Genomic DNA, 19,700 nt, shown 5'->3' on the forward strand with positions numbered 1-19,700 from the left:
CAGATTTATTTCTTCCTTTCCTTCTTTTTATGCATTTTTTCTTTTTATGCATTTTTTCTTTTTCTTGCCTTATTGTTCTGGTTAAGCCTTTCAGTACAATGTTCAATGTACCTCTTTGCCTTAATCCAAATTTAGGAGAAAGTTTTCAGTATTTTACCATTAGGTATGAAGTTACATACAGGTTTTGTATATGCTAATCAGGTTCTCTGCAGCCCTCACAGAATAGAACATGCAGGGTCAGTGTCTATATTTTGTGTTACTATCTATTAAAAATGGGAGAACAATGCATATGTTCACTGGTGGAGTCTCTCTGCTTTCTTAGATAATATAATTTTTGCCTTTTCAATGAAAGGAACTTGTATTTTATAAATATTCCACAGGGTTTGCATTTCTAAGGAGACCATTCTCTAAAAATCTTTACATATGTAGAGCAGGCTTGAATATACATATTCTCTAAGGGAAGTGTAATAACCGTAGTCGGTGGCATGTAGTAGCTGTCGCTGTGAAAGTCATATAGGCAGGAATTGCTAAAATAATTGAGCAACGATGTCAAGTAATGGTCTAGGTATTTTGTGTGCTAAGCTAGTATTTAAAACAACCCTAGAAGACAGATTCTGTAGTGGTCCACAATCGTTAGATAAGGGAAAGGAGACGCAGAGCGGCCATGAAGCTGGAAAGTTAACGACACCAGGATCGAGGTCAGCTTAAGGCACACGGTGGCCACTGTGCTGTTCTGGGCGTGGACAGGCCAGCGAGCTCCTGATTGATGCACTTATCAGGCCTGGGTTTTACCCTAGTGATGTCCTCTGTAACCTCAACTATTCGTCACTTTATCAAGAAGAAAGAATCATGATAGGCAATAGGAGAGATTTAGAGAAGCCATGTATATTCCAGCTCTTTAAAAACTCAGGTTATAGCAAGATAAAGAGGCATCCACGTGTGAAGGTGACTGAGGCATTCTTACCCTGCTGGTAGAAGGCGTTCCCGCTGAGATATCCCACGAGTTTCTAGCAAGTTCAGGACCAGCGTGCTGGCAGCACCTTTGGAAAAGCTGTGTCTGCATCTCTTTTGTCTAAATCACAACTCGTGCCAGCAGAGAAAAGATTCTCAGAAAGCTGATACTTAGTGCCTGCCTAGTGTGTGTTGATCGCTGCTCTGAGTTACTATATTAATGCATTTATTCATTAATGTAATGTGATAATTTACATATGAATTATTCCTCAGACAACAGTAGGAGACACAAAAAACACTCACTAATATTTTAAAGATAAGGAATCTGAAGCACAAAGATATTAAATATATTCATAAGGTCACAGGGCTGGTAAACAGCAAGGCTAGTATGTGGCTACAAATGTGGCTACAAATAAAAGTACGAAAGATATGAAATAATAGTATGTAATAAATCAGTGTAATGTAGTATGGTATGTATTTATGCATATTAATCATTTATTAATAGCAATGTGGATAACGTTATTATAGGAATGTGGTGTTAATACAGTGAGAAATTATTTTTCTAGGCAAAGAAAAGTCAAGTATGTCCTGTATAGTATCTACTTATATGTGTGTAGATTTATAATCATGTAAATTATGGAATAAACACAGTAGTGTGTGGCTGTCATACCCTTCCAGTGAATGCATGGGCAAATTATAGATTTCCTGCCATCTCTCTGTGATCGCTGTGTGTTTCAATGCCTGTTATCTCGCACCACCTCAATGCTCTCCACCAAGGAAATTGGTCCAGTTCTGTGAACAGACAACAGGTTAAGGATGCTATGGCTTCTGAAACAAGCCAATTAAACAAAAGCCAGCTGAAGCTAGGAGTTAATTAAACTCTAATTTAGAAACGGGGGGGCAAAAAAGAAATAATATCATTATTGGGTAATAATACCATTATTGTGGTACAATATTTATACCTTTGAACCTGTTCTCTCACAGACCTGGGGTTTTGGATTTCACCACCTCAGAGCAGAGGTCGGGGAAGCCCCAGGATGATAAATAAAATTTAAGGGATTCTGTGTACTCAGTACCCCTGACACTTGAAAATCCCAACAGAAGTTCTCTCTGTAGAAAAGTACCAGGAATCCAGACTCCTAAGGATTCTCCAGATGGTATTCTGCCAACTCTTTGCTCACATACCAATAAATCTTATAAGTAGAAGAAACACACTAATATAAATAAACCAACAAACTAAATGACAAAAGCCAACAGGTAAGGAGGGAACAATGTAAGAACAAAACCAGACAGGTTTCAACACTTAAATATCAAGATTATCAGATAAATAATTAGGTAAAACAGAACATACAACCACTATATGAAACGTTTTTAATGTGTAAAATGTTTACAGACTTAAAGTGGTATTGAAAGATACAGGAAGACCAACATAATTTCCAAAAATATTAGATTTGCAAAATAACCAAATATGACCTATTCAATTAAAAATATGATTAAAAATTAAACAGATGGATTAGACATTAGATGAAGAGAATTAATGAACTACTATATATGCATATGCATGTGATAATATACATATATAAAACAGAAAATATATGTATCAAAAATAATAAGTATATAAACATAATGTCTATGTGTATACATTTGTGTATTTATATATTTCAGAAAAATGACTATTTCAGAAAATATTTCAGAAAAATTATCCAAAAAGGGTAATAGGGGATAGAGACCAGAATGAGAAGGGATAAGTAAATTGAATCTGAGATACAGAAAGAGAAGCCAGAAATAATAAGGTGGAGAAAATGTTAAAAGAGATATTGAAATTTTGTCCAGAAGTGTTGAAAGGCATGAATCTACAAATACAAGAAGTACAATGTGCCAGGTGAGAAAAGTAAGAAGAAATGATTGATTATCAAAATAAAATCCAGCCAGATTAAAAAGCCTTATTACCTGCCAAAAATATTATACCATTACACCAACAAAGATGATCTCAACAAGATTAATGGAATTCAGAAAACAGTGGAAAAGCACACTTACGACATTGAAAGCTAAAGATAATTAAAAGCAGATACTTCAGGGGAAAGTCTCTTCCAAGACTGCTACACAAACATCCTCGTACAGAACAAACTGTCTGTGCCTTTGACGGGAAGACATGCAGAACTATGCGTGACCTAGCAGAACTGCCTCTTATCATATCCACCCTCATTCCCTATCTTCTTGGCCAGAGACTTCTCCTGTAAGTACCTCCCTCCATCAACCACTGCATCCATACGACCAACAGTGCAGGGGCCAATCCTGGTCAGTTTGTCTCAGGCAGCATTTAACGCAGGCTGACACCCAGGGCGATCCAAGCAGAAGGGGAGACCAGCCTGTTTGCAGTGTTGACCCCTCCCCTCTCCAGGGCCCTGGGCCCTACCTCCCCACAAACCCCATAAACCTCCAAGGTCTGCCTTAGAAATCCAAGTGGCTTTTGCCTCAAGTGTCCGTCTTCGTCTCTCCACTTGGCCTGAGGATTTAACCCAGGGACAGCAGGATGCATTAGTGACTGCGTAGACCTCACTTGGCCGAGGAGGCTTTTAGGACAATGATGTCATCCAGTGGTCAGTCATGAAGCTGATGTGAATCCCTTCCAGGAGCAACATGGTGTCATTGATCACCTCACCTAAGATCAGTGACAGTTTTTATATCAGCTTTTCTAATTGGATCCCTCCTGTTAGGGAGAGAACTTCCTGCAAGATGCTTGTAGGGATGAGTCAGGTGTGTCACCTGGAACTGAATGCCCGAGGGTCCCTTCCCTGTGGAGAGAGCTCCTCAGGTATCTGAAGGCTACACCATCTGCTAGGGGCATTTTCTAAAGCAGGTGACGGTGTCAGACCACCCAGCGGGAGCACATCACCATTTTTTTAGGACAGAGGTGAGTTCATGCCTGGTGTCCATCACCAGTAATGTGCAGGGTGTCCTGGAAAGAAAGTGTTGTTAAAACTGCCATGACCTGCAGGCAGGACCTACGTTGTTCAGGGAACATAGGATGACAGGGCATCCCATGTGCCCTCCAGCCTGGCTGGGAGAGCTTAGGTGTCGCAACTGAGTTGGAATAATTGACTCTGCTCCTTGTTTTTGGAGTGAAAGCTGGAAAGCAGCCTGTTCCCTGTTTTTCGAAAAGACTCCTGGTGGCATCCATCCACCTCCGAGGATGGCTAAGAATGGGGTCTGAGAAAGGCATCTGGACATGTCGGCAGGTGTTTACACAGGAGTTTCAGGAGCTGGTCCATGCCTTCCTGTTCCTGCAGGCTGTGTGGTAAGTTAGGAAGGATGGAGAAGGGGGGGTCCAGGGAGGGCAACTCCAGCAGTCAGGTATCTTAAATAAGGCGTCTGCAGCACTGGGAGGGCACACAGGGCACCTGCCTTGACGGGGAGAGACAGGCATGGTTCGGGAAGACGATTCCTCTCCCTCCGCCACTTCCCAGGGCCTGAGGCGTCCCCTCCCCGGGCGTTGGGGTTGTGGCTCTCCCCGCCTTACCGTAAAATTACCCTGCCAATGACAGCAACTCAGAGGGCCCATTTCTTCCTGTCAGCCTCTCAACCTCACCCATAAACATTTCATCCATAAGCGTCCAGCCCAGGAGGGAAGAGGGCATTTCTGTGAAAGTTAGAGAGACCCCTTACATCCCCGCCTGTGACCTGCATGGACAAATGTCCAGGGCCACCTCCATCCAACAAGGGAATCCAGGGGCTGGAACCAGAATTGAGTTTAATGCCCAAGGTCCCCCTGTGGACAGGCCATCACGCAGAGGTCCAGCGTCGGACCAGCCTGCAACGTCAATTAGGAAAGACAGTAAAGATCCCGAATGTTTAAATAAGGCCATATAGTCTCTCGTGCTTCCGTTACCCAGGAGCCAGCTGAGCGGTTACGCCCCCTTTCTGGAAGCGGTGGAACTGTGACCACACTGCCTTAGTCAGTGAGACAGGTCCAGCCAGAAACCCTTTTGAGCGGGACTTTGAAGAGACCAGCCGTTGCCTACCAAGATCGGTTGCTTGTGGACGGTGAGGGGCAGGGACTGTCCATGCAACACTGTGCCTGTCAGCCTGTGAATGAGTAGGTTTTGTGACAAAAGTTGCCCTGAGGTCAAACGACAAATAGTCCAGTGCGTCAAACTCGTAACGCAGATATGTCTCAGCACTGCGTCCACAGTCAGCTGATGCAACTGCAGTAGCAACGGTGTCACCTGAAAGCGGGTCAGGAGAGACGAGGCCCCAGAAGGGTTCATCGGGGGTGCAGCGGGGCGTGGACACAGCTTGCTGGACGGCTTCCGGTCAGCCTGTCAGCTGAGCTGATGAAGGGACCACGCAGAGCGTCGTCGTTCTCCCCGCAAGGCCCTAAGGGAGCAGTCCGGGGCCGGGGCTGCTTTGGGGGTGGCGACCTAGGGGGTAACGGCGTTCCTTCCGCGTGGGGGGCGCTGACCGTGCGAATCCACCCACGTAGTTTAAGGAGCCGTATTTAGTGAACAGGCCCCTGAAATTTGTCGGGAGTGGATCAGCTCCGGACAGAGGTTGACTCTCCTTCGCACGGGGCCTCCTGTGGACGCGGAAGATGCCGGGCAGTGCAGGCGTCCGGCGGCGCTGCAGGCAGACGGCGAGGAAGGGGGGGCACGAGAGACCTCAGCGGCGGCGCCCGGGCGCTCCCCCCGAGGGCACGCCGCTCCGGCTCAGGCAGCGCGGGGCGTGGGCGCCGGCCGGGCCGGAAGGGGCCCCCGAAAGGGCAGCGGGCTTGCCTGCCCTGCCCGGGCCCTCGGCTCAATCCAGCGCCCCCTACGCAGCGGGCCCGGCACGCCCGTCGCGGCCACACTTGCACGGCCCCTGCCGGGCGGGAGGAGGGTGCGTGTGCGTGGCCCTCCGCCTCGTCCGGGACCTGGAAAGCCGGGCTCGCGCTCAGCAGAACTGCCTTCCGCATCCCGCCCGGCGCTCGGGAGCCGTGAGCAGAGCCCGCCTGGCCGGCTTCGCTCGGTGCCGCGCGTTGCGCCCAGGCCCGGGGGTCGGGAACCGGGGGACAGTGGGTGAGCCTGTCGCCGGCTTTGGCTTGTGACTGGCCTGAGGCCGTCTGGCCCGGGTATCTCCTCCTCTTCTGACCTGGGCTCGGGGCCCGGCGTCCTCTCTCCTCCAGAAAGGGTCTTCACTGCCGCAAAAACTGGAGAACTGTGAGGGCCTGGGATTTTCACCCTGTTTCACGCGCGCTGCAGAAGACACGGGCCTCCTGGGTCACTTGTTACTCACGACACCAGCAGCTCGGTCTCCGTGCTGGCGTCCATTCTCCTTTCCCCGCGAGTCCCAAGGGCCGCGCAGAGTGACCCGGTTGGATGCTCTACACGCACGGGGTTTGTGTCACAACAGAGGAAACCCCACGTGTGACCATGGGCTGCAGACAGGCCTGCCCACCCTCTGCCCCCTGGGGGGAGTTACGTCTGTTTTACTGAGAAGCAAACAAAGCTGCCTTCTCTGCAGAGGACACATCATCTCTCTCCGGCAAGGACACTCGATGTTCAGACAAATTTAAGAGATTACACAAAGCAAAAGGCACTCGTGCCTCTGCTCCCACGATCTGTAGAAACATAGGAGATCCCTGGGGACTCGACTCCCAATACTGCAGAATAGTCGGACAAACCAGATCTTCACATAAAAGCCGTAGAAGATGAAAAGGATTACCGCATGATGATTAATATGTTAATTCACCTGGAAAATCGAAGAATTCCAGTCTTATGTGTGTAAAGTTAGTCTCCAGATACATAAAGCAGTTTCTACAGGGAGAAACTGTCGCATCTCTCTGACACATGCTGAGATCTCAGCACTCCTCTCTTAGAAACTGGTGGAGCTACAGGAAGAAAAGTTAGGTCCCTCCCTGGGCCTCGCGCTCCGTGGGACCCACTGCTCGAGGTGGAGGAGGTGGGTTGAGCCGGTACCTCGGCCCCGGAGGGGTGCCTGCCTGTGCCTGAGAGCTTGGGTGTTCAGTGCGACCGCTCCGGGACCTTCCGTGCTGAGGAGAGGACCGTGAGCGGAGCTGTGGAATAATTACGAAAGTAGGTCGAGCATGTGAGTGGATCCAGATTTCTCCTTGTTGAACGAAGTGCTGACAGACGCGGAAAATAGGCCTGAAGGGATCCTGGGCGTTGGATCGGAATCGGAGGGTTGAGTGTGAACTCATTTGAGTAGTTTTGTGCACAAGGATGCATGTGAATTGGTCGCAGATGTATGTCTGTGTGAGTGGGTGTTCCAGCAGGATGCTGGTTTATTCTTAATATTGGATGCGCTGTCCGCCTCAGAAAGGCCGTCTGGTTTGCTGCCACTCTGCTTCACCTGACTCTGGCGTTTGTCCTTTTTACATTCACCTTCCCTGTAGTAACTCGTCCTTCATGCTGTGTTTTGACCACCCCGATAGCAGGCCCTCCGTCCTTCCTGGGAAGCTGAGGATCTTCTCTCCCATCATGGTCTTGGTTGCAGGTGCCCTCTTGAGGTCAGTGGACAGAGGGCACCCTTGTTCTGGAGGCGCTAGCTCCTCAGTTACCCCCTCCCCTTTACTCGAGGGGACACTTGACACAGCGGGAAAACCAAATCTTTTGTCCTGGTATCTTTGTGTCAAAGCTGATGGCACCCCTCTTCCCCTCTTTCTCTTTCCGTGCATCCCAAAGGGCATCTTTGCTACCAGTGTATCAAACTGTATAGGGCAGCTGACCCTTCGGTGCATGTCTTAGCTTTAAGAGTAGTACATACTTTTTAATTACCAGACGCTTGGTATTTCTTAAGCATGATAAACAAGGAATTTCCTCATGCTTTCTATTTATTAAAAAACAGTTAAAATGAAAAGTTCGGTATGTAAGCCCCACAGACATTGAAATGTGTGCACAAACTATCACGCGTCAGTGTTTCCGTGTTTGGATAATTGTTGGCGTCTTCTGCTGCTTTGAGGTCTTCAGAGGCTTTTCTCTTGTTACCTAAATTTAACCTTCTGTCCTGATTCTTTCATCTCCTTGTATGTTTTTTAAAATACACCTCTTGTTTCTTACTCCCATTCTCTTTTTAAAAATTCACTGTCATTTATATCTGTAAAAATAATGTCTCCTCAAATGTCATCCTCATTTTTAGGAGTGCTTGGTGTGACAACCTTCTGTGTTCATCCATTTCTTAAGTATTTTTAACCACTCCTGCACCTCTGGAAAATTCTGAGTTGTTATCTTACAAAATTCATGTTATATATATGAAGGTAAATAAAGGAAGTACAAATCATTTAAAATAATTTTATTAATTTCATGTATGTATTGTATCAGTCATCAAACAATATGTTTTTATAGGTCTTATTTTAATTGAAACTATTACTCATACTTGAAAGAAACTTTGATCTGGAGGAACTTAAGTAACTTAAGTACGAATTTTGATTTAATGATAAAATTCACTGAAACATATAAGCATGAAATGATGGTAAAATAAACATCCCTTTGACCCTTAAAATCTTTTAAATTTATTACCAGATTTTGAAGTCTAGAATAACTGTTTGCAACAATGGCCTAACAAAGAGGAAAATCCGTACATGAGCTCTGCCGTATGCACAGAAATCACGGACTAGGAGACCCTGATTAGATGGTCTTGCAGCTCCACTAAATAATTCAGTGTATGAAAAGCGGGTTTTCTTTATGCGTACACTAGCAGCCTTGTCTGAGGTGAGGGACATTACGCATCCTGACATTGTAGGATTACTCTGGATTAAATTGAGTTGAAGGCAGTGTAGGAACCCCAGGGACACCTGGGAACAAAGACTCAGCGAAGGAAAACCAGCCCCAAACCAGTTCTGAGTCCCCACTCCACGCCCACTGTTTTCTCTTTGGCGTGTTCTGGTGCTGCCCTGCGGGATGCGGTAAGCTCTGTGTGCCAAACAAGGCAGGTTTCTGCGGTGAGGTGTTTAATCTTGGAAGAAAGAGCATCTGTAATACTAATTCCTGTTTGCAGAATTGGAGACATACTGGTCCAGAGACTATACTAGATGTAAGAGAATGTATGTGGCGAGGTGAGGGTTACGGATGCTCTCCTTGCCTCATTTTCTCCTGGCAGTTCTTCTTGTTAGGTGACTGAGTCACCAGCCGGAGCAGCAATATTCTGCTATTCACGTCGACAGCACAGGACAAGGATTGTACATGTATGAACTCGGGTTGAAGCATCCTTCCTGCCCTCCTGTGACCTCACCTCGGTCAGCCCACATCCCGCTGGTCCTTTCCGAAGCCCAGTCTCTAGATGCTGACTGGAGGCCTGGTGGAGGGCAAGCCAAGTGTCTGGAAGAAGGGGACTGACATGGCTGTCGGGGAGCCCAGGGGACTGCTGGGGTGCAGGACCCTCGTGTCTGTGCCCACACCTGCCGTGAGCCCCCAGGGGACCTGCCCCCTCCCAGGTCCAGTTACGAACGTGGGAGGGCGACAGGTCACCTGAGTCCCCGTGAGAGGGTGTGTGATGGAACATTCTGTAGTGGAAAGAGAAGTAAGGTGCCCGAATCAGCAGGGTGTTGCTCCTTAACAAAATGTAGGGTGGGTGTTCCAAAAAGAGAAATTAGGGTGTGCGCGCGGATGGTAAATCCCAGCTGAAAGAAGGGGTCGGGGTTGTACCCCCTCCTCGGCTGCCATGGGCTGGGCTGGGCCACGCAGAGCAGGGACCAGGAAACCCAGGTGGAGGCTGTGCTCGGGAAGGGGGCGCCATGCCGACGTGAGGAAAGCCACCTGTGAAAGCGCAGGGCGTGTCTGAGATCCTGGGCCTCTAAGGTATTAAAGGGAGATGATGTGGTGTGTTAGCCCATCCAACCCAGGTAAAACGGAGGCTAAAAAGTGATGCATAGCATTCCGTGTTCCTTAGTTTATTTTCACTTGAAGAAATGTGTTTATCACTACAATGCCACATAGAACATTGTTGCTGTTTTACCTACTGCTAATTACATACTTGTTCTACATTAGAAACACTATAAAATAGTGCTTGAATCCCACTTGAGCCATGTATTGATACTTCTGATCAGATGCAGAAGCTAAGTTTGACTTGTAAAATTTATTTTAAAAAATATGCCTGTCTTACTCAATGATCAAAAGAGTAATGCATCGAATCCCAGAGCTTCACACTCAGGGATGCCTCATGAACGTTGCTGTTGATAAACTGTATGTTGTTGTCTTAGCTGCTTTGTATTTTCTGGGTTTTCTGGGAAATTAAAGTACTTGTAGGGCTTCCCTGGTGGCGCAGTGGTTAAGAATCCACCTGCCAATGCAGGGGACACGGGTTCAAGCCCTGGTCTGGGAAGATCCCACATGCTGCAGAGCAACTAAGCCCGCGCGCCACAACTACTGAGCCTGCGCTCTAGAGCCCGTGAGCCACAACTACTGAGCCCACGTGCCGCAACTACTGAAGCCCGTGTGCCGCAACTACTGAAGCCCATGCGCCTGGAGCCCATGCTCTGCAACAAGAGAAGCCACTGCAATGAGAAGCCTGCGCACCACAACAAAGAGTAGCCCCTGCTCGCCGCAACTAGAGAAAAGCCCACGCACAGCAACAAAGACCCAACACAGCCAAACATAAATAAATAAAATAAATACATTTACTAAAAAAAAATTAAAGAAATAAAGTACTTGTAGCTGGTAGTTTGTTTATACCATTGTTTTTATTTTGTATGTGTTAACTTTAGTGAACGCTCAAGAAAAAACACCCTAAGGAAGTGTGGATGAGGCCTTGAGAGTTTAGTTAATCCATCTGGTGTCTTTTGGGAGACGAGCACCCCTAACCGGGCTCCTCAGCCTCGGCTCTACTGACGTGCGAGGCCGGGTAGCACTTTAACCTGGAGGGGCTGACCAGCGTGCTGCGAGGTGTTCAGTAGCGCTTCTGGCCTCTAACTAGTAATGCAGCAGTGTCCCCCCGCCCCCCGCCCCATGGTCACGACCAAAACTGCCCCCAGATGTCCCCAGGGAGCAGAGTCAGCCCCTGGCCGAGAACCTCTGGTCTAAGCCATGTCCCTGACCGTGGGGGTTACATCATCTTGCAAACCTTACCAGTGGCCAATCCCAGGGTCTCCTGGCCGGAGTCCTTTTCTGCGGGTGGAAAGATCACATCTTCTTCTTTGATCCTGTTTTTAAACAGATAACTTATTTTCCCTGACAGTTGTCAGTTTTGACATTAGAAAAACCATCCTGCAGGCTGACTGCTCAGGATCACTGGTAACTCAAGTGTTCTCAAGACTAAAGGTCTTAGGTAATCAGGAATGCATTAATCTTGTCTTTCTCTACAGTATTTGCATTTTGGGGTAATTACAGACTAATGAGCATGCCCTTTATGTGATATTTTAGTTCATCTACACTGTTATAAATATTTCAGCTTTGTGATAATTAAGTAAATTGAATATTATTAATTAGAAATGCAATCAGTGGGTATAGCTAAAACATATTTTTAAATAGTACTTTTAATATCTTTATATTCTTTGAATAAAATTCTTCATGAAGATTTTTTTTCAAAATCCGTAAGTTAAAAAAATAAATGGTTTTCTAATGACAGGAAGCTAGATTCATACAACTATACACATAGGGTGTATTTGCTAGACATCTGATTCTGTTTCTCTTTACAGACATGCATACAGAAAAGAAGTGTTCCATAGAATCATTCATTCTGAAAGAGAAATTGTTTTCATTTACGAAGTAATTCTTCATAAAGAATTCTTTACAAAGCTACAACTTCATCATATCATGCAAGTTTTAAAGACAGCTGTGAAGTTTTTAAATTGTAACATATCCAAGAAAATTAGCTAAGAGGTCAAACATTTTTGATGAAAATTAAATCAACTTTTTATAAAGATTGTGCTATTTTTGTTGTTTATTCAGGTATTTTTCAGACATTCATTTTTTATTAAAAAAATCACTGCTAAAATAAACTACATTTAAAATGTAAATGAGTATGGCATGACATCTTTGAAAGGACCTAACATTTTCAAATTTCAAAATTCCACATTAGCTGTAATTAATATTGACTTTTGGCTTTGTCTCTTCATACGCCACTTACAGTTGCTCTTGAACTTTTCTTAAATTGTGTCATTATCTTATGACCAATCCAGGTTTCTGAAATATTAAAAGCAGTTACAGTAAAGAATATTAAATTTGAAGTCTCAAGGTTTCATATAAATTGTCTTTTATTAAAACACTCATAATCTCTTTATTTATTTCTGCATTTGATTACTATTGGACATTTTAAATTACATTTAAAATTTGTTGGCGATTTTATATGACAAGGTCATTTTTCTTGGATTCTTGAAAGATTGAATAATGAAAAATAATGATACATTTGGAAGAGTTTATTCCTCCAAAAAGGCCCACTGAGCCACTACAAATATATTCCAAGTGTAATAATTTTTTATCTTTTGTAACAGGCCTAGTTAAGAATTTTGCCTGTCCATTAGCGAGTTATTTGGCAAGGAAAAAAAATGTTACATATATGTGAATAATCTGATTAGTCATTGGGTATATTCCGTGCTTCCTGATATCAGCTGAAGCTGAATTAAATTAGTCACTGGTACATTTGTCGATTGGAGCCAGAAAGTCGGCCCTATTTAATTTTAAAGTCATTTGCACTGAGTAAATTATGGACACAGCCAGGAAAGAAATCACATTACTTCAGAATTAGCAAGATCTATATTTTTTAGAGGCGGAAGATAATTATTGCTTCTTAAATGATGGAGTAGGTTTGCAGTTTTTTAAATCATGTCAAATATACAGTTATAAAATATTCAGAATTATTTAAATTACTCAGGCTTAAAATTCTATAAAGAGCAATGTTTACAAACAAAATTAAAAGAAAAGTACACTAAAAAAATGTCTTCATGGGCCGTAACAATGTCGATCGTTTGCCTTTAATTTTATTCAGGTTTTATTCACATTTGCTGAGAGCCTGATTCATGGTAGCTACTACGATTTGATTCTTAAAATTCTGTGGATTAGATTTTTTACTGAAGTGTAGTTGATTTACAACGTTGTGTTAGTTTCAGGTGTACAGCAAAGTTTATCAGTTATACATATATACATACATATGTGTATTCTTTTTCAGATTCTGTTCCCACATAGGTTATTACACAATATTGAGTAGAGTTCCCTGTGCTGTACAGTAGGTCCTTGTTGATTATCTATTTTATATAAAGTAGTGTGGCTATGTCAATCCCAAACTCCTAATGTATCCCTCCCCCGCCTTTCCCCTTTGATAACCACAAGTTTGTTTTTTAAGTCTGTGGCTCTATTTCTGTTTTGTAAATAAGTTCACTCGTATCACTCTTTTAGATTCCACTAGATTAGATATTATCTTCCCCATGATTCATATGAGGACTTGAGGATGAGAACGTTTCAGAAGCTGGCCCAGACACCGCACTGGGAATGGCATCACAGGATGCAGATTCAGGTGTAACGCACTCTGCTCTGTCCCATTCACCTCTCTGTCCTATAGCAGGTGTCATAGACCTGCAGGTGCCCTGTTGTCATGTTCTTGACTTCCTGTTGATATAACTAAACGTACTTGAATTACTATTTTTTCTCTTTTTATACAGTGCAAACTAGAATACCAGGCATGCATCTTAGGAAAACAGATCTCAGTCAAGTGTGAAGGACGTTGCCCGTGTCCTTCAGATACGACCCTGGGCTCAAGCAGGAATATGAAGAGAGGTAGGTGATGAAAATTTATTTATACTTTTACGTTTGTTCCCTCTATTAAAATATCTTACAGTGAATGTTAAGTCATTGAATACACAATTAAATTTACTTCTATACATATACCGAACTTTTATAATTATACTGTAAGTGAATTTTTTTTTCCTTTAGCCTCAATTATTACAGCAAGTAATGTCTTTCTGTAGATTTCTGTTATTTCAATAGTAACAGCTGGATGCTTATTTCTACATATAAGAAAACTACAGTGATGCCTCCTGTGAATTATTCTGCCTAAAATGTGTGTTTTACATCGCTTTTTTCATTTGGAGCCAACAACTGATCAGTAGTAACATAGCAAGTGATAAATTAGTTTGGTCAAAATGAAACTGCTAAATCAATTAATACTAACCTTTTTAAATAAAGGTGTCTACCCCATGTAGAGCGTGTGTATGTGTATGTACATGTGTGCCTGTGTGTGTATAAAATTTCCTGCTGAAGAATTTTATAAGTTAAACTTTCTTTCGACTAGAGTTCTTAAATCTTTATTTTTATTGGTTTGCTGTGTAATAAAGTAATGAAGTACATTTACCCCGACACAGGTTACAGTATATAAATTGACTTTTATAGGTTATATATTGTGGTTTACATGGCATTTTTATATTTGAGATATTGTTTATGTCTTTCAAAAAAATCTCCATGGCTGCTGGTTTCAGTTCTTCACAGCCATAGATGAAGGAGGAAATGCTGGGACCAGGTGATTCTTTAAGACAAAGACTGTTTCATAAGCATGATCGTCAACATTTATCATATTTTTATAGCCGTCTGAATCTTGTAATTTAACAACTACTATCGTGGGTCCTTAATGCAGAGAATTTGTTTTTGCCTTTTTCCTGACAAATATGAATAATGGATATGCAGATAGGAAAATGACTTGGTGGATGTGAAGTGGATTTAGTATAAGTCGTTATTGTCTTAAACATTCTATACCTGATATTCCATGTTGCACTCCCATTATCAATATGTTATTAGAGATAAAACTTTTGAAGTTCAGTCATGCATGTATATTGGTCTTTACTTGTTAAGTAACATTTAAGATAATAATTTTAATTTGTGTGTGTGTGTTTGGCTCCTTTAGCATCTTTTTTTTTTTAAACATGTTTAATGGAGTATAATTGCTTTACAATGTTGTGTTAGTTTCTGCTTTGTAACAAAGTGAATCAGGTATACGTATACATATATCCCCATATCCCCTCCCTCTTGCGTCTCCCTCCCACCCTCCCTATCCCACCCCTCTAGGTGGTCACAAAGCACCGAGCTGATCTCCCTGTGTTATGCGGCTGCTTCCCACTAGCTAGCTATTTTACATTTGGTAGTGTGTATATGTCCATGCCACTCTCTCACTTTGTCCCAGCTTACCCTTCCCCCTCCCCGTGACCTCAAGTCCATTCTCTACATCTGTGTCTTTCTTCCTGTCCTGCCCCTAGGTTCTTCATAACCATTTTTTTTTTCTTAGATTCCATATATATGTGTTAGCATACGGTATTTGTTTTTCTCTTTCTGACTGACTTCACTCTGTATGACCGACTCTAGGTCCATCCACCTGACTACAAATAACTCAATTTCGTTTATTTTCATGGCTGAGGAATATTCCATTGTATATATGTGCCACATCTTCTTTATCCATTCATCTGTTGATGGACACTTAGGTTGCTCCCATGTCCTGCCTATTGTAAATAGTGCTGCAATAAGCATTGTGGTGCATGACTCTTTCTGAATTATGGTTTTCTCAGGGTATATGCCCAGTAGTGGGATCGCTGGGTGGTATGGTACTTCTATTTTCAGTGTTTCAAGGAACCTCCATACTGTTCTCCATAGTGGCTGTATCAATTTACATTCCCACCAGCAGTGCAAGAGGGTTCCCTTTTCTCCACACCCTCTCAAGCATTTATTGTTTGTAGAGTTTTTGCTGATGGCCATTCTGACCGGTGTCAGGTGATACCTCATTGTAGGTTTGATTTGCGTTTCTCTAATGATTAGTGATGTTGAGCATCCTTTCATGTGTTTGTTGGCAATCTGTATATCTTCTTTGGAGAAATATCTATTTAGGTCTTCTGCCCATTTTTGGATTGGGTTGTTTGTTTTTTTGATATTGAGCTGCATGAGCTGCTTATAAATTTTGGAGATTAATCCTTTGTCAGTTGCTTCGTTTGCAAATATTTTCTCCCATTCTGAGGGTTGTCTTTTCGTCTTGTTTATGATTGCCTTTGCTGTGCAAAAGCTTTTAAGTTTCACTAGGTCCCATTTGTTTATTTTTGTTTTTCTTTCCATTTCTCTAGGAGGTGGGTCAAAAAGGATCTTGCTGTGATTGATGTCATAGAGTGTTCTGCCTATGTTTTCCTCTAAGAGTTTTATAGTATCTGGCCTTACATTTAGGTCTTTAATCCATTTTGACTTTATTTTTGTGTATGGTGTTAGGGAGTGTTCTAATTTCATTCTTTTTACATGTAGCTGTCCAGTTTTCCCAGCACCACTTATTGAAGAGGCTGTCTTTTCTCCATTGTATATGCTTTCATCCTTTATCAAACATAAGATGACCATATGTGCATGGGTTTATCTCTGGGCTTTCGATCCTGTTCCATTGATTTACATTTCTGTTTTTGTGCCAGTACCATACTGTCTTGATTACTGTAGCTTTGTAGTATAGTCTGAAGTCAGAGAGCCTGATTCCTCCAGCTCCATTTTTCTTTCTCAAGATTGCTGTGGCTATTCGGGGTCTTTTGTGTTTCCATACAAACTGCAATTTTTTGTTCTAGTTCTGTGAAAAAAGCCATTGTAGTTTAATAGGGGTTGCATTGAATCTGTAGATTGCTTTGGGTAGTATAGTCATTTTCACAGTGTTGATTCTTTCCAATCCAAGAACATGGTATATCTCTCCATCTGTTGGTATCATCTTTAATTTCTTTCATCAGTGTCTTATAGTGTTCTGCATACAGGTCTTTTGTCTCTTTAGGTAGGTTTATTCCTAGATATTTTATTCTTTTTGTTTCAATGGTAAATGTGGGTGTTTCCTTACTTTCTCTTTCAGATTTTTCATCATTAGTGTATAGGAATGCAAGAGATTTCTGTGCATAAATTTTGTATCCTGCAACTTTACCAAATTCATTGATTAGCTCTGGTAGTTTTCTGGTAGCGTCTTTAGGATTCTCTGTGTATCATGTCATCTGCAAACAGTGACAGCTTTACTTCTTCTTTTCCGATTTGGATTCCTTTTATTTCTTTTTATTCTCTGATTTCTGTGGCTAAAACTTCCAAAACTATGTTGAATAATAGTGGTGAGAGTGGGCAACCTTGTCTTGTTCCTGAGCTTAGTGGAAATGGTTTCAGCTTTTCGCCATTGAGAACGATGTTGGCTGTGGGTTTGTCATATATGGCCTTTATTATGTTGAGGTACGTTCCCTCTATGCCTACTTTCTTGAGGATTTTCATCATAAATGGGTACTGAATTTTGTCAAAAGCTTTTTCTGCATCTATTGAGATGATCATATGGTTTTTCTCCTTCCATTTGTTAAAATGGCTTATCACATTGATTGATTTGCGTATATTGAAGAATCCTTGCAATCCTGTGATAAACCCCACTTGATCATGGTGTATGATCCTTTTAATGTGCTGTTGGATTCTGTTTGCTAGTATTTTCTTGAGGAATTTTGCATCTATGTTCATCAGTGATATTGGCCTGATATTGGCCTATCTTTCTTTGTGACATCTTTGTCTGGTTTTGGTATCAGGGTGATGGTGGCCTCATAGAATGAGATTGGGAATGTTACTTCCTCTGCTATATTATGGAAGAGTTTGAGAAGAATAGGTGTTAGCTCTTCTCTAAATGTTTGATAGAATTCACCTGTGAAGCCATCTGGTCCTGGGCTTTTGTTTGTTGGAAGAGTTTTAATCACAGTCTCAATTTCATTGCTGGTGATTGGTCTGTTTATATTTTCTATTTCTTCCTGGTTTAGTCTTGGAAGGTTGTGCTTTTTTAAGAATTTGTGCATTTCTTCCAGGTTGTCCATTTTATTGGCATATAGTCACTTGTAGTAATCTCTCATGATCCTTTGTATTTCTGCAGTGTCAGTTGTTACTTCTCCTTTTTCATTTCTAATTCTACTGATTTGGGTCTTCTCCCTTTTTTTGTTGATGAGTCTGGCTAAAGGTTTATCAATTTTGTTTATGTTCTCAAAGAACCAGCTTTTAGTTTTATTGATCTTTGCTATTGTTTCCTTCATTTCTTTTTCATTTATTTCTGATCTGATCTTTATGATTTCTCTCCTTCTGCTAACTTTGGGTTTTTTTTGTTCTTCTTTCTCTAATTGCTTTAGGTGTATGGTTAGGTTGTTTATTTGAGATTTTTCTTGTTTCTTGAGGTAGGATTGTATTGCTATACACTTCCCTCTTAGATCTGCTTTTGCTGCATCCCATAGGTTTTGGGTTATTGTGTTTTCATTGTCATTTGTTTCTAGGTATTTTTTGATTTCCTCTTTGATGTCTTCAGTGATCTCTTGGTTATTAAGTAGTGTATTGTTTACCCTCCATGTATTTGTATTTTTAACAGATTTTTTTTCCTGTAATTTTTATCTAATCTCATAGTGTTGTGGTCAGAAAAGATCCTTGATACGACTGCAATTTTCTTAAATTTACCAAGGCTTGATTTGTGACCCAAGATATCTATTCTTGGAGAATGTTCCATGAGCACTTGGGAAGAAAGTGTATTCTGTTGTGATTGGATGGAATGTCCTATAAATATCAATTAATTCCATCTTGTTTAATGTATCATTTAAAGCTTGTGTTTCCTTATTTATTTTCATTTTGGATGATCTGTCCATTGGTGAAAGTGGGGTGTTAAAGTCCCCTACTATGATTATGTTACTGTCGATTTCCCCTTTTATGGCTGTTAGCATTTGCCTTATGTATTGAGGTGCTCCTATGTTGGTGCATAAATATTTACATTTGTTATATCTTCCCCCTGGGTTGATCCCTTGATCATTATGTAGTGTCCTTCTTTGTCTCTTGTAATAGTCTTTATTTTAAAGACTATTCTGTCTGATATGAGAATTGCTACTCCAGCTTTCTTTTGATTTCCATTTGCATGCAATATCTTCTTCCGTCCCCTCACTTTCAGTCTGTATGTGTCCCTAGGTCTGAAGTGTGTCTCTTGTAGACAGCATATATACGGGTCTTGTTTTTGTATCCATTCAGCCAGTCTATGTCTTTGGTTGGAGCATTTCATCCATTTACATTTACAGTAATTATCCATATGTATGTTCCTATTCCCATTTTCTTAATTGTTTTCAGTTTGTTATTGTAGGTCTTTTCCTTCTCTTGTGTTTCCTGCCTAGAGAAGTTCCTTTAGCATTTGTTGTAAATCTGGTTTGGTGGTGCTGAATTCTCTTAGCTTTTGCAGTCTGAAAAGGTTTTAATTTCTCTGTCGAATCTGAATGATATCCTTTGTAGGTAGAGTAATCTTGGTTGTAGGTTTTTCCCTTTCATCACTTTAAATATGTCCTGTCACTCCCTTCTGGCTTGCAGAGTTTCACCTGGAAGATCAGATGTTAACCTTATGGGGATTCCCTTGTATGTTATTTGTTGCTTTTCCCTTGCTCCTTTTACTATTTTTTCTTTGTATTTAATTTTTGATAGTTTGATTAATGTGTATCTTGGAGTGTTTCTCCTTGGATTTATGCTGTATGGGACTCTGTGTGCTTCCTGGACTTGATTGACTCTTTCCTTTCCCATATTAGGGAAGTTTTGAACTATAATCTCTTCAAATATTTTCTCAGTCCCTTTCTTTTTCTCTTCTTCTTTGGGACTCCCATAATTCGAATGTTGGTGCACTTAATGTTGTCCCAGAGGTCTCTGATACTGTCCTCAATCCTTTTCATTCTTTTTTCTTTATTCTGCTCAGCAGTAGTTATTTCCACTATTTTATATTCCAGGTCACTTATCCGTTCTTCTGCCTCAGTTGTTCTGCTATTGATTCCTTCTAGAGAATTTTTAATTTCATTTATTGTGTTG

The 19,700-nt window shown here is 42.0% G+C and overlaps 1 protein-coding gene across 5 annotated transcripts in view; it reads left to right on the top strand.

Moving 5' to 3' along the window:
* The window catches only part of SPOCK3 (SPARC (osteonectin), cwcv and kazal like domains proteoglycan 3), a 445,863-nt gene that overhangs the window by 279,296 nt on the left and 146,867 nt on the right, over window positions 1–19,700 (top strand). For all 5 annotated transcript variants that reach the window (XM_068552511.1, XM_068552512.1, XM_068552510.1 and 2 more), the window contains one exon: window positions 13,538–13,652. In XM_068552511.1, the coding sequence (XP_068408612.1) occupies window positions 13,538–13,652 (115 nt within the window). The remainder of the gene's footprint in view (window positions 1–13,537; window positions 13,653–19,700) is intronic.

This window comes from Eschrichtius robustus, chromosome 10 (genome assembly GCF_028021215.1).
Source record: "Eschrichtius robustus isolate mEscRob2 chromosome 10, mEscRob2.pri, whole genome shotgun sequence".
Lineage (NCBI taxonomy): Eukaryota > Metazoa > Chordata > Mammalia > Artiodactyla > Eschrichtiidae > Eschrichtius > Eschrichtius robustus.